The sequence below is a fragment of the Podarcis erhardii genome, assembly GCF_964252035.2.
Source record: "Podarcis erhardii genome assembly, chromosome: 9".
NCBI lineage: Eukaryota > Metazoa > Chordata > Lepidosauria > Squamata > Lacertidae > Podarcis > Podarcis erhardii.
This window is the reverse complement of record NC_138512.1, coordinates 56946616-56960920: the sequence shown is the minus strand read 5'-3', so window position 1 is coordinate 56960920 and position 14305 is coordinate 56946616. Positions and strand designations below refer to the sequence as shown.

The following is a 14305-nucleotide window of genomic DNA, read 5'->3' as shown; positions in this document are numbered from 1 at the left end:
TGGCTTCTGCAATATTTGTCTTGGGGGTATTGCCCCGCGCTGCAGTCAAAAATCCATACGTTAACTCCCAAATTAAAATTATGTGCATTGGATCGGGCAGCTCTGAATCTCATGATTTTGCAATGCCAGCATTTAAACAATTTAACTTCTTGAAAACAGAGTGCAGCCTTATGCACTAACCACAAGACAAAAATAAGAAGCTACAGGCAAAAATTTAGTTTCTTTTTAAAGCCACTCTGGTCTCTACTACATTTAATTTGCCTACAATCTACTTTACCCCACTTGGGATTCTTCTGACAATGGAATTATACTAGTCTTTCAAAAGCGGAACACATACAAACCTCAAGTTACTTAAATGACATTTCTCCTCTAGTCTATGCCTAACTAGAAAAAGCAGAAGGATCTGGAGGTCATCGCAATTAAATACGTTATTGCCTAACACAGTTCCACTCCTTACCATTGTACACATCCATTTACACAACCGCAACGTTTTTTCCCTTCCCTACACCAACCATGTCCTAGACCTTCATTGACTAACAATGTGTTATGTAAGTTATTACACCACCTCCACTTCCAAGCTAAACCCATTTAGGAGGCCAAGTCACAACAACATACTCACACAATTTTATCTTTGCAAGCACCCTGCAAGGTAGGCTATGCTAAGAGGTAGCAGCGGTCCAGTCACCCAACAGATTCTTACCTGAATCTCTCCAACTGTTACTTGGAGGCTGAATCACTACAGAAACAATGACCGATAAAGATGGCTTGTAAAGCCCTGCCTGTTTTCAATGGAGCAAGATTTGAAAGCTGTTTCACAGGACAAAACTGCGTTATCTAAACAAGTTTCCAGGGATAGCCAACATGGTATTTTCCAGATGGCTTGGACTCCCAACTCCCATCAACCCTAGCCAGAATGGCAATAACTCAGGAATCATGTGGGCTGCAGTTAACATCTGGAATGCACCAAATTGCCTACTCGGATTTAGCCTGCTGTAACTTAGTGTGGGGTCCTTAAAATAGTTATTTCCCTTCTCTGCACCCTGGCATCCCCAGAGGATCACAAAGAATACCACCTTACTTGGGCATCTAAGTAGAACCATTAGTAGAACAGCTGTTAGCTCCCACCATATTTGCTATATATTTATGTCTATTTTTGAATACAAAAATGGATGCCATTTTAACTCAAGATGGCAGAACGAACCTTGCAAAATTGCACTGATTTTAGCAACTGACTTCAAATAACTGCACTTTTTTCCTTTTGTTTCTTAAAACTCCTGTGCAACACTGGATATGAGGCTGATAGTTCGGAATACTGAGAAATATGACTCTACGGTAGCCTGGCTAAAAGGCTGGAGGTAAGAATGTGAATTCAGAATCCCCTTGGATCAAACTATACCAGTTGCACTATAACCAATCAGAATATACAGAGCATGATAAAGATAGAATTAAAGTTTCTTCTAACTTCTGAACTATCAGCTTAGCTCAGTCGGTAGAACACGACTTAGGGTTGTGGGTTCAAGACCCATGTGGGGCAAAAAGGGGGTTGGACTAGATGACCCTCATGATCCCTTCCAATTCTACGATTCGATTATCTGCTGCAGCAACAGCTGAGCCTGGAACCAAAAGTCTCTCTTTCTATTCTCCTGGCAGATAAACAATGTAGACTTCATGGGGCCTCATCACCAGCTAACTCCAGCTGAACTCCACTAGCACAGAACTTAGCTAAGCATTTCTAGATCTTGCCTGTGAAATTGACACAAGTAGCCTGAACTGCATCAGGATGGTGGCAGCAGAGAAACAAAGGTCAACCCAGATTGCCCATTCAAGGAAGAGGAAATAATACTTGGGCCTTGGGCTGTAACGAAAGGTCAAACCTAAAACATTTTAGGCATTTTTTAAAAACTTAACCCTAAGCATCCCAACTTTCCATGGCACCTGCATCAGCAAAGAACAGTTGACAATCATGACACAAGAAACTCTGCTGACACTGCCCTAAAAAGTGGGGAATAACTGTCACATATACAACACGTACCAAATATACAATAGGCCTACAATTTCTAAGTTTCCTGCTGGCTGCTGACTTCTTAACATACAGGCACTGTCAACCTACAAAGGTAATCTTACCTCCAAACAGCAACAGCAGTTTAACAAATTAGGCATTGTTGGCAAAAGCATTTAACTAAAATCTTGCACTAACAGCTGACATAGGAACTTCCTTTTTTTATGGGTAAATAAATCATTTACTTACTGTGCTTTTAGAGTTTAAAACAATCAACAACAATAATGTTTTAAGAAAAGCAACTTTTCATAGGAACTTCCTTTGAGAAGCAGAAGTGTGAGATTATCTCCACAGCAACAAGAAAAGCGAGCAGATAATCTTCAAGTTTTGCTTTCCTGGACATAGGAACCATCATGATAGCAAACTGAAGTGTTAAAATACAGGGGATATAATAGTTTGCTTAAACAAAAACTGGAGAAGGTCCAGAAACTCAGTTGGCTACGCCTGCTTGCCAACTTCAGAGAATACTTACCTGGCTTGCCAAGTAGCAAGAAAGAACAGTTCTCTGGTCATAAATACCCCATTGCTTTTCTCTCTTTTTTTTTTAAAAAAAAGCCCCTTCTTGCTCAGCTATGTTTTGGGGGGTTTTCAAGTTTGGTAAGAATTGATAGAAACAGTCCATATTAAAACACAGAGAAATGGTCATTAGCTTCCTAGAAAGGGCAAGAAATTCCAATATCACAAGGAGAGGTAGATTTTCCACATTGGGAAGCCTTCTGTTTTGGTCCTCGGAAGAACCAACGAACGTAATTTGAGTGAAATATCCTATTTGCATCCTTGTGGAGAACAAGAAATGATCTTCTCTCAGTGATGTATGTATTTGAAGAAATTTGGTCATGACTGAAAAAACCTAATTAGTCAAAAAGGACTTGCAATCAGTCTTCTGCTATATCGACTGCATACTGTATATATTATTTGAGAACAATATAGTATATTTGCATATAGTATATTTGCATATTTTAGGTTCTATTATTGTCTATGCACTGTTCTATCTAGTCAGACTATTGGCCCATTTAGCTCAGTGTTGTCTATGCTGATTGGCTGTGCCTTTCCAGGGTTTCAGGCAACTGCTATTCCCAGGAAATACCAGGGACCTTCTGCATGAGTGTCAGATGTTCTGTTACTGAGCTACAGTTCTTCCCTAATAAGGTTTATATTTTCTTAGTATACCACAGACCAGATGTGAAAGTATGACGCTAACATTTTGTGAGAAGTGGGTGAGGAAGACTGGGGGAAAAAATCCACCTCGGCAACACCACCCACCTAATCTATTCGCTGTAATCTGGACTGAACTCCAGTAAAAACTTTAGAACAGGCAATGCAGATACTTGCAGAAGATATAAAAATCTCTAAGCAATTGTTATGTTCTATTTGGAACCTTGCTACTGGCAGCTTTTGTACCAATCCAACGTCAAGGCCAATTAAACACCCCCTTCCTTGTTTTACTGAAGCTAAACTGAACAGAAATCATCCCCGCTAAAGTCACCTGCCCAGGTTCAGAGCGTTTAAACAAACCAGAATCACACATTTATCAAGAGAAGCATGATCCAAGGTTAGGCAAGGTTGTGCATACTGAAGAAATATGCAAAACTCCACTTTTACCCCAAAAACACATGCCTGCAATCCTATGCTGGGGGAAGAAAGGGAAGTGAAGTGGCTTCTCTGCTCCAAACTGCCCCACACTTAAAATTTTTGAGAGGATTCCCTACATACAGCAGCCTTTAAGGGTGGGTATATGCATCTGCCTTTAACAGGTAGTTCTGCGTCTTAGAAAACAGAAGGGAAACAGTTGGAATATCCCTACCTCCCAGCCCTATAAAAACTAAAAAAAGAAATTTAGTCCAAACTAAAAAAAAATAATAAAAGAGAGGGAAAATAATCACCTCTTGATTTAGGAAGCATTTGTGCAAACTTTTACTGAGCTGCTTTGAAAGTTGTGCCTCGGAATGTCAGTAACGTCCTTTTCAGAATTAGCACCCTGAACTTTCACGATGCCTGAAGCCTGAAAGGATAGAATGTTGACTTACTAGGTTCCTGGGCTGAAATCCAGCTTTGTTGGCTTTTTTCAAGCTAACTTATCTGCTGTCCATGATTGTGCTGGGTTTATTCAGCAACAGGGTGCTCTACCACTAAGTACCAGAGTGCTTGGCAGCTCATTATCTATAGACGTCTTACCTATAGCAGTCATGCATTACTAAAAAGGAGCGGTGCCATTTATATTGATGTTATACAAAGTTACAGAGTAGCATGATAAAGTTACACTGCACCTTACTGGATACCCTTTAGTGTGGTATGAGAACAACCAACCGTGTTCTTAGGAACCCTGCTAATTTCATTTTCAAAGCTTACCACGGAGTCCTCAATGACAACATTAAGTAGCAGTGAAACTGTCAAGAAGAGTATTGCCTTGTATTACTGATCTGGTCCTACAGGGCACAGCCAGAGAAGAGTGTTGGGTCAGGTGTCTTCCATAAGCAACATTTAAAAAAGACTTATGCAACCTTGAAGACTAACAAATTTATTGTGGCCTCTGGCTCATGCAAGCCACATTACGAGGTACATGAAGTGGTCAAAGTAAATAAATAAGCATATGAACTCACACATGTATGCGCATGCACACACCCCTAGTGCAGAAAGACAGAGAGGTGGAATTATTACTTTACAAGAAGGATGAGAAATCATAACAAGCTGTTATGATAGCCACACTTTGATTATCTGAAACTTTGAATAAAGGGCAATACATCACCATAAAAACATAAAACCAGTCCTCTTGGATCAGCTCAAAGGTCCAGCCTCCTGTTGGTGCATCTTCTGGTGCTGCGCTGCCCCACAGATCAGCTGGTTCGCAGGGCAGGGCAGCATCAAAAGAGACATGTCTTTTGGTGCACCACAAACCAGCTAACTAGTGCAGCATCACCAGCCAGCCAGATGGAAATGTTAGTCACCAAACCTGGCAACCAGACATCTCTCCCCTTGCTTGCAAAAGGCCAGTTGCCTGTCGTGCAACACGACTGGTGCTGGGTGAGTTTTGAACGCTGAGTGGAATAATTTGTTTCACTTGAGCTAAGAAAATTTACTTTTTTAAAAAAATTACAGAAACAGGGGCAGAACCAAGGTGTGACTTAGAGCAGGGGTGGGGAACTGAAGGTGAACCAGACCCCTGCAGAAAGCAAGACCAAATCCTCCACTCATTAGCTGGTTGCTGTTCTGCCAACATGCTTCCTGCAGATGAAGCAGAACCCTCCCCCATGGGTCCATTTTGACAGGTGGGCAGAGCTACCCAACTATCAGTCTCCTGATGTCAACTAAGGGTGCTGCTGCCCTCTGGTCAAAGTTGGCATAGCAGGGGGTGAAATAAAAACCTGGCACCCCAGGCCGAAAAGGTTCCCCACCCTGAGCTTAGAGTCTCTGATTTCATGGTTTGTCACATGATGAACTATGAGATGTAACTGTGGCTTGATCTTCATTTAGAGCTCATGGTTTGTCTGTAGGAGACAAATAACGAGTCTGGTTTCAAAGGTACTTACCATCAAACCATGTCTCTGGCACAGATTGCAAGACAGTGGCAGGACCAGAGGAGGCAAGAAGTGGTCATGAACTTCTCTCTAGGAACCCACATGCTTATACTAAGTCCGTTCCCCAACACAGCACCCTTAGAGTCTTTTCCTAGCCCCCACAAAGCCTCCGTCCAAATGCCTCCTTGGACATGAGGTGATGGAAGTGGTTAACATTTTCTCCCTCAAAAAGTGCATGGAGCTGAAGGGAAAGTTTGCAAGAGTGGCATTCTTTCCCACTTCCTCTGTGAATTATTTTGGGCTTTTCAAGGCTCAGGTCAATTCCGCTGGGTTCGCGTTTTACCCAGATTCCTTGAAAAAGTGAAGCACATGCACAGTCTCTGTTTCTGCCTTTTGGAGGGATGGAAACTGATCTGGTCAGGGGATGGGGAGAAAAGTGACCAGAAGGAGTGGAACTGACCAGTGGCAGAGCTTCATGCTTTGGCACCGGGGGGGGGGGGGGGAGAGAGAGAAGGGGGCAGAGCTGGCGCGTGTCCTGGGGCGAGGGGCAGCCGCAATGGCACCCTGCCAGGATCACACTGCCAGGGGCAGTGCGCTCCCCCCGCAGCCCTCTTCCTCCGCCAGTGGCACTGGCAGCACACAGGCCTCAAAAGGTTGGCAACCCCTATGCTAAGCCATGATTTGGCTAAGGGTTATGTAAACTAAGAGCACTCCAGCTGCTCTTCTGGGCTACACATTTTCATCAGGGACACTTTTCCTTTTAGCTAAAGTGCCACTACAGGAGGCATACCAGAAGAAGCTATGGAACTCAAGCGGGGATCTGAGGTTAGTGTGATTCAACGCTCATTTCTGACTTCTTTCTGGCCTTAGAATCAGAGTTGGAATGCAGGAATATGCAGGTGTCCCAAACAGGGATCGAACCTGCAAACTTGGCCTTACCAGCGCCACGCTCTAACCAACTGAAGGCAGACCATCAAGGAATTCTAACCACCAATAACATGCTCTCTGCATCACCTTAACTGCCCAACCCCACCCACCTTGATAGCCCTTTAGAAAGGGATATAGCAGAGTAGAAGAGCATCTATTTTGCAAGAAGGAGGTTGCAGGTTCAATCCTCAGCATCTCCAGAAAGGGATGGGGAAAACTTCCCCATCTGAAACCCTGGAGAGTTGTTGCCAGTCAGTGTAGACAATACTGAGGCAGATGGACCACTGGCTTGGTGGTATCGGGCAGTTCCTATGTTCACATGGCCAGATTCTGGGTCTCACAATGAATGTTCATCACACATCACAAGACTAGTCTTTTTTCTAAAGCATAATCTTTGATATGAAGTAGGTGAAGGGCGCCTTTTAAATTTCTTCTTCCATTTGAAAAGTATCATGATAAAGCTTTTAGAACCATGCATCAAGAAAGCAACATAGCTCTCCCCCCCCCAATAATTACAGCTATTAATTATGCCATCAAAACCCACCACCTCTTTTCTAGCAAAGGCCTCTTTCCACCACTGCCCCCAGTAGTTTCCTAGCCTTTGGCCAGCACTGTAAATTGACCTGTTGGCACCTTTGCAATTAAAACCCAAGTTTGTTCATGTCTCCTTCCACAGTGCTCTCATTCAACAGGCAACCCACAAAGAACTTCAGTGTTGGGGCTGCCCAAGATTTATGAATGCTCACATTGTACTCTTGAGATCCCACTCCTTTCCTCCTCCAATAGACATGAAGAAAAAGGAGGAAAAGAGGGGGGGGGATGATGCTGAATGAGGTTACATGCTCCTCTGCATCACAGTTATGCTTGCCACCCACAACTTTTAAAGCAAACACGGCACTATAAGGCCACTCTTAGCAACGGAGAACAGTCATATTTAACTTCATTCATAAAGACAGGCTATACCAGAGACATTTGCAGCGAGGAGAGCTAAGAGATGAATTGCCTTCCTCTCTTTTTTTCCTTCCTCAAAGCAAAAAATAATTTAAAAATGCAGACACGTCAGTGGAATCTATTGAAATGCGATCCTCCTGCCGAGCCTGCAAGGCTTCGTATCCCAAGCAGCCTGCGTTATTCCCTCCACCCACTTCCCAAGCCTGCCCCATCTTGTGCAAACGCAAAGAGAGAGAGAGGCGCTGCAAGCCGCTGCGCTCGCCCCACTCGAGCCTCCGGCAGCCAGCAGCAAAAACCACACGCCAAAAGGTTGCTCAAGCAAAGCCGCATCCCGGCAGGGCGGCATCCCTCTCCCCCTTCCTCTTTTCTCTTTGGACTGTTTTCTTCATTGGGAAGGGGTCACCTTCCCCTCACCAGGTGCGCTATTTTGCCAAACTGCAGCTAGCTAAAACAAAAACCAAAAAAAAAAGGCCCCCAGACTTACCCAACTCTGCACTTTGTTGCTCAGCTTGACTTTTTTGCAGTGGCTCGCGGGCAAATCCATTTGCAAGAGAGCCCGGGACGCCGGGGATGTTGGCAGAGGAGGAGGAGGAGGAGGAGGAGATGCGGGGACAGAAAGGAAGGGCGCGCGCTGAGAGCTAGGATTCGGCGCGGGGCCGGAAGGCGAGGGGGTAGGGGAGGGGAAGGAGCGAGCGAGAGAGAGAGAGAGAGGCTAGGCGTGAGGGGAGGGGAGGATGCTGCTGCTGCTGCTGCTTGCTCGGAGATGCCGGCTTGGCGCTGGGAGGCTCTTGCGCGCGCGCCTGCGCCTGCCTGGTGAAACGGAGACGGGTGGAGTAGGTGGGGCGCGAGCCAAGGAGGAGAAGGGACCGAAAGGGGAGGAGCGAAAATCAGGCGCCCGGGCGGAGGGAGAGAGCTCTGGCCACGCGCACGGCGGCGCGCTCCCGGTTTCTTCCCAGGGCGCGCGCGCGGGCGCGCAACTCTTGACTGCCACGCCGCACAGCGCCTGCCTCTCCGCGCGCGCCTTGCCAGACGAGGGCGGGGGCGGGAAATGCGCGAGGCGGGGGAGGGCGGCGTCTACGACGGCTCCGGCCTATGAAAGGGAAGGAGGAGGAGGAGGAGGAATAATAGCGGATGGGGACCAGTGCTTCCGGGTTTGCCCCTCTAGCCTGGCCGGCGCTGCTCTCTTTTGCCTGCTGCTGATGGTGGTGGAGGGAGGAGAGGCGGAGGTGGGAGGAAGGCAGCTGAGCATCCTCGGTTGCATTTATATATCCCACCAAACTACGGAAGGCAGTGGAAGACAGGAGTGCCAAATCCCACCCTTACAGTTCTTGATTTGTTGTTGTTTAGTCGTTTAGTTGTGTCCGGCTCTTCGTGACCCCATGGACCAGAGCATGCCAGGCACTCCTGTCTTCCACTGCCTCCCGCAGCTTGGTCAAACTCATGTTAGTAGCTTTGAGAACACTGTCCAGCCATCTCATCCTCTGTCATCCCCTTCTCCTTGTGCCCTCCATCTTTCCCAACCTCAGGGTCTTTTCCAGGGAGTCTTCTCTTCTCGTGAGGTGGCCAAGGTATTGGAGCCTCAGCTTCAAGATCTGTCCTTCCAGTGAGCACTCAGGGCTGATTTCCTTAAGAATGGAGAGGTTTGATCTTCTTGCAGTCCATGGGACTCTCAAGAGTCTCCTCCAGCACCATAATTCAAAAGCATCAGTTCTTCAGTGAGCACTGCCTTCTTTATGGTCCAGCTTTCACTTCCATACATCACTACTGGGAAAACCATAGCTTTAACTATACAGACCTTTGTCAGCAAGGTGATGTCTCTGCTTTTTAAGATGCTGTCTAGGTTAGTCATTGCTTCAGAGAAGCTATGAGCTGTGCCGTGCAGGTCATAGTGGAGAGTTTTGACCAAACGTGATCCACCTGGAGCAGGAACCGGCAAGCCACTCCAGTATCCCTGCCAAGAATACTCCATGGACAAAGACAACAGTTCTTAATAGCCTTCAAAATATAATTTGCATTGCCTCCCACACACCCATGCCTCACGCACTGCTAGACAGTAGCAGATCATACAATGCAGGGAGGTGGGGTCGGTTGGAGCACAGCTGCTCCCTGGGAGGTTGAGCAGGCTCACGCAGTGCCGGATTTACTGAAATGTTTTATTGTCACTTGTACAACTTGTATACAGTGAGATTATACAAGCACCCACCACTCAGCTCTCTTAGTCTTAATTTCCCTTGTTTACTGACGCACACCCACCAAACCTGAAAGTCAGTTGCCCTGTTGTTATCTTTTCATCCAGCAGCCTAACAGCCCACAGATAGAAGCTGTTCTTTACCCTGTTGGTGCAACTAATCATGCTTCTATATGTTCTGCCCAAGGGCAGGAGATCAAGTAAGTGCCGGCCAGGGTGTGAATCATCCCTGAGAATTTTCCTCACTCTCCTGAGGCAACGTTCTTCCGCAATGTCATCCAGCGGATTCACGGGACAGCCCATAATATATTGTGCTGTATTCACCACACTCTGTAGACACTTCCTATCAATTGATGTCAAACCAGCGTACCACACCATGATGCAGTATGAAAGGACCCTTTCTATTGTGGACCAGTAGAAGGAGATCAAATGTTGATTGACATTCTTTCGCAGTACTCTGAGGAGTATAAAATAAACAAGCTATAGCTTAGGGCCCCACTCTCTTGGGGGCCCCAAAAATTTTTTAAACTAAAACAAAACGATGTACATTTCCAAAATACAAGATAAAAAAACAATAAAACAGTAACAGTGGCAAATGGCTTTAGATAGCTGTTAGGTCCATAAATTACCATATAGCATATATTCAACACAAAAAAACAGTGACAATTGGTTGTTGACAAAGGACAGCTGGACATATAAAGGGCCCCATTACCTTCAGCAGCTTAGGGCCTCATCAAACCTAAATCCGGCCCTGTGCACCACTCCCCGCACCTCTGGTCGGTTGTACCACAGCTGCTCCCGGGGAGGTTGAGCGGGCTGAGCATGGTGTGGTGCAAATGTATCGGCACGTCCCATTGTTGAAGCGCTTTCAGAGATATGTACTTGTTCCAGGGCAATCGGAAAGATTTGCCTGTTTCCATAGAATCATATAATAGTAGATCTGGAAGGGATCCCAGGTGTCAGCTAGTCCAACCCCCTGCCAATGAAAAATGGGAAGATTTTTCAAGGGTTCACCAGCTCTTGCAAGCACGGCAGAATTTTAAGGGAAAATTTCGCTTCTGAACCAGTGTAGGCTGATCTTCCGCCTTGCTCAAAGTCTCCACAAAGAAAAGCAATCAATATTTAACTGCACAACCACTTCCATTGGCCAGCGGCTTTTTAACAGGAAGTTCTTTCTTAACACCTAAGCCTGTTTTCCTGAAGTTTTCACCCCTTACAGCAGTCATTAAATAGCTCATTAGCAGTGGAAAACAAGTGTTCAAAAATTATTGATACTGTATTTGAGAATCCTTTCAACACACATTTTTCTTACGCTAGATAAGCTTCTCTCATTCTTTGCCCTTTTACCATGCCGATTGTGAAAAGTGTAATTAAAATGTATTAAAGTGCATCAATCTAAATTAACAGTTAAGGTTAGGTAAATTATGTACATTAATTTTAGTGGGTCTAATCTGAGTAGTCGGCAATCTTAGGATATTTTAGTGCACTGCTAAATCATTGTGCTTTAGATTATTCTCAGATCCTTGATTCGAAATTCAGTTTATCTGTCCTGAATCTTCCAGCATTCAGCTTCCTTGGATGTCTACAAGTTAGAGTGTTATGAGAGAGAGAGAGAGAGAGAGAGAGAGAGAGACACTTCTCTATCCACTTTCTCCATTGTTCACACTTTCCCCAGAGAGGGTCTAAATAAGATGCAGTGATCAAAACATTACACAATGTGAAGAAAATGAATGATACAGAGACGTTTTCTCTTCCCCTCTCACAATATTAGAACCCAGAGTCTTATCCAAGGGAACACAAGTATGGGAGATTCGGGACAGACTTTGGAACATTCCTCTCCAGCCATATCAGAGGCACTTGCAGGGGGTGCTCTCAAGGAGTGTTAAAAACACCTTTGTTCCTTAGGCTTTTCCCAAATGGGCTGTCGTCTTATTTTAGATGTTATAAGAAAGAAGCTGAATATATTTTCCCATTTGCATGTTGTAGCTGTTTTGCAGATGTGTTGAAAAGGTAACCCATCTTAGAGCAGGAGAGATTGCAAGCAATTTAATTTCTGCATTGGTATGTGTTCTCCACTAGAGGTCACTCAAACTTTTTTTTTTTTAAAAAAAGAAAAGCTATGATGCTATTTCTAGAGGGGTATAATGCTGGCCTCTTGAGTTTTATCTCCATTTATTTATAGCAAATGTCCCTTAAGATTTTTGCACTATTAAGTAAAACTCAACAATCACAGCAATGTATTTTAATGTTCTTGTCGCACGAAAAACAGATCATAAGGACGCAATGTTAAAATTAGCCTACATGGGTTTTAATTATGTAAATGCAGCATTTTAGGATAAGTAATGATGGTTTTAGGGACGCGGGTGGTGCTGTGGGTTAAACCACAGAGCCTAGGACTTGCCGATCAGAACGTCGGCGGTTCGAATCCCCGCGACGGGGTGAGCTCCCGTTGCTCGGTCCCTGCTCCTGCCAACATAGCAGTTCAAAAGCACATCAAACTGCAAGCAGATAAATAGGTTCTGCTCCAGCGGGAAGGTAAACGGCGTTTCCGTGTGCTGCTCTGGTTCATCAGAAGCGGCTTAGTCATGCTGGCCACATGACCTGGAAGGTGTACGCCGGCTCCCTCGGCCAATAAAGCGAGATGAGCGCCACAACCCCAGAGTCGGTCACGACTGGACCTAATGGTCAGGGGTCCCTTTACCTTTAATGATGGCTTTTTGGAATATGGAAAGTAGCTTTTTGCCTAGTTTTGACTCATCCCATTGAAATTGTGGGTCCGGGCAATTGTCTCTGAGCCTCTGCATCCTGAAAGTGATCATGATTAATAATAACAGTCAACAGGAAAAGAAAAAAGAGAAACAGTGATGAGTGAGGACATCTAAAGAAATTTAAAAGACTGCATTCTTACAGAAATGCACTCAGCAGTATCCTTTCACCCACACACCACAAACACCAAATAGGGCACCACCCATTAATCACTTGAAGCCCCATTGATCTCAGTGGGAAAAAAATCTATGGGGCTTTGAAGTATTAACTTTGGCTGGGCCTACAGGCATCTGTTTGCAACTTGCAAGTTTCCATGGCCATTCATGTATCTGGGGATTCAGAAACCAGAGGCTTGGGCAAAGTAAGAGAAGCTGCCTTTAGTTTTGCTGAAAAATAGACCCCCCCCCCACTTCCAGAAACTGCCCCTGAATATCATTGCAAGAGAGAGGAGTATACAGGCAGTACCCCTGGGCTTAGACAAAACTGCATTGACTGAGGGAGCTGGAACTTGGGGGGGGTAGGGGTGTCTGCAAGGACTTCTAAGGCCTCAGTTCACCTCCAACCTTCACCAGAGCAAGTTGTTCAATTGGAGCTTTCCAAGGTGCTGGAAATATTTTGCCTTGTGGGCACCACTTTGAGACAAACCAGAACATATGGGAGATAGGCAGGTAAACGATTGGAAGTTGTCTCAGAAAAAAATATCTGATATGTTTGCGGGGCAGGGGGGAGGTGTTGAAAGAGGTAGTTTGTAAGTTTAATCCGAGGCTCACTTCAGACAGGTTCTAGTTACAGGTAGATAGCCATGTTAGTTTGCCATAGTCGAAACAAACAAACAAACAAACAAACAAACAAAATCCTTCCAGTAGCACCTTAGAGACCAACTAAATTTGTTATTGGTATGAGCTTTCCTGTGCAAGCACATTTCTTCAGAATAGGTTGTTAATCTCTAAGAAGTGGGGGTCCTTTCTGGACCAGTGGGCCAGACCTTCATCTCCCCACCCTCGTGGGCTAACTTTGACAGATGGGCGGAGTCACTCATCTGTCAATTATCTGATGCTGTAATGGTATCAAGTGATGGAGAGGTGAGTCGCCTGCCCAGCTGCTTAAGCTAGTTCATGGGTGACTGCAGGGGTGGGGAACCATTTTTACCCCAGGGCCACATTGTCCTGGGCCAGGAGTTGGCTTCACCGGCAGAAGCAGCAGCCTGAAGGAGCAGAATACAAAGTGATTCCACCTGCTACTGATAAGCCTTCTTGCTCCTGATGAGAACCAGCTGGCTCCAGCCTTCTTAATCAGGGTTTCCAGCCTCAGTCAGTTGCTGGAAACAACATTTGTTGTTCCTGGCCAGACCTTGCTGCTTCTTGTGACCTTGGACCCTCGGCGTTCTTGACCACCATATCGTCTGCCTACGTGAACTGAGATACTCCTGACCTTAGGGCTGGGCTGGACCTTGCATATGGACTCTGCCTCCAGGCAAGTACCCCCCTGAGACTCGGCTGGTTGGCTGGCTTCTCCCTCCACTGAGTTCTGCCATGGCTGCAAGCACAGGGCTAGGACACACATTCTGTTCTAGGCAACCTTATGGAGGCCACATGCCAGTGGGAGGTGAGGCAAGAAGCCGAAGTGGGAGCAGCAGTGGACCTTTGCCTAGTAGGCTGGTTTCTACACACATTCAAACCCACTCCTCTCTACCTTCCACCCAGGCAAGTAAGAGGCCTTATCAGAGTTCAAGGGCATATTCCAGACAGGCAAAAATGGTCAAGGAGGATGCAAAGAACAGCCAGTGAGGTGTATGGCCTGGAGAGGGGGAAGCAGTGTTGCCTGGAAAGAGTCACAATAAGAGGCCTGAAGGGCATATATATATATATGTGTGTGTGTGTGTGTGTGTGTGTGTATTTA

At 45.6% G+C, this 14305-nt stretch overlaps 1 protein-coding gene across 1 annotated transcript in view; it reads right to left on the bottom strand.

Moving 5' to 3' along the window:
• PAPSS1 (3'-phosphoadenosine 5'-phosphosulfate synthase 1) overlaps positions 1-8107 on the bottom strand; it is a 47079-nt gene extending 38972 nt beyond the window's left edge. Inside the window, exon 1 of the mRNA XM_081876887.1 lies at positions 7937-8107. Within this exon, the coding sequence (XP_081733013.1) occupies positions 7937-7996 (60 nt within the window). The 5' untranslated portion in view covers positions 7997-8107. The remainder of the gene's footprint in view (positions 1-7936) is intronic.
• Positions 8108-14305: the final 6198 nt, after the last annotated feature.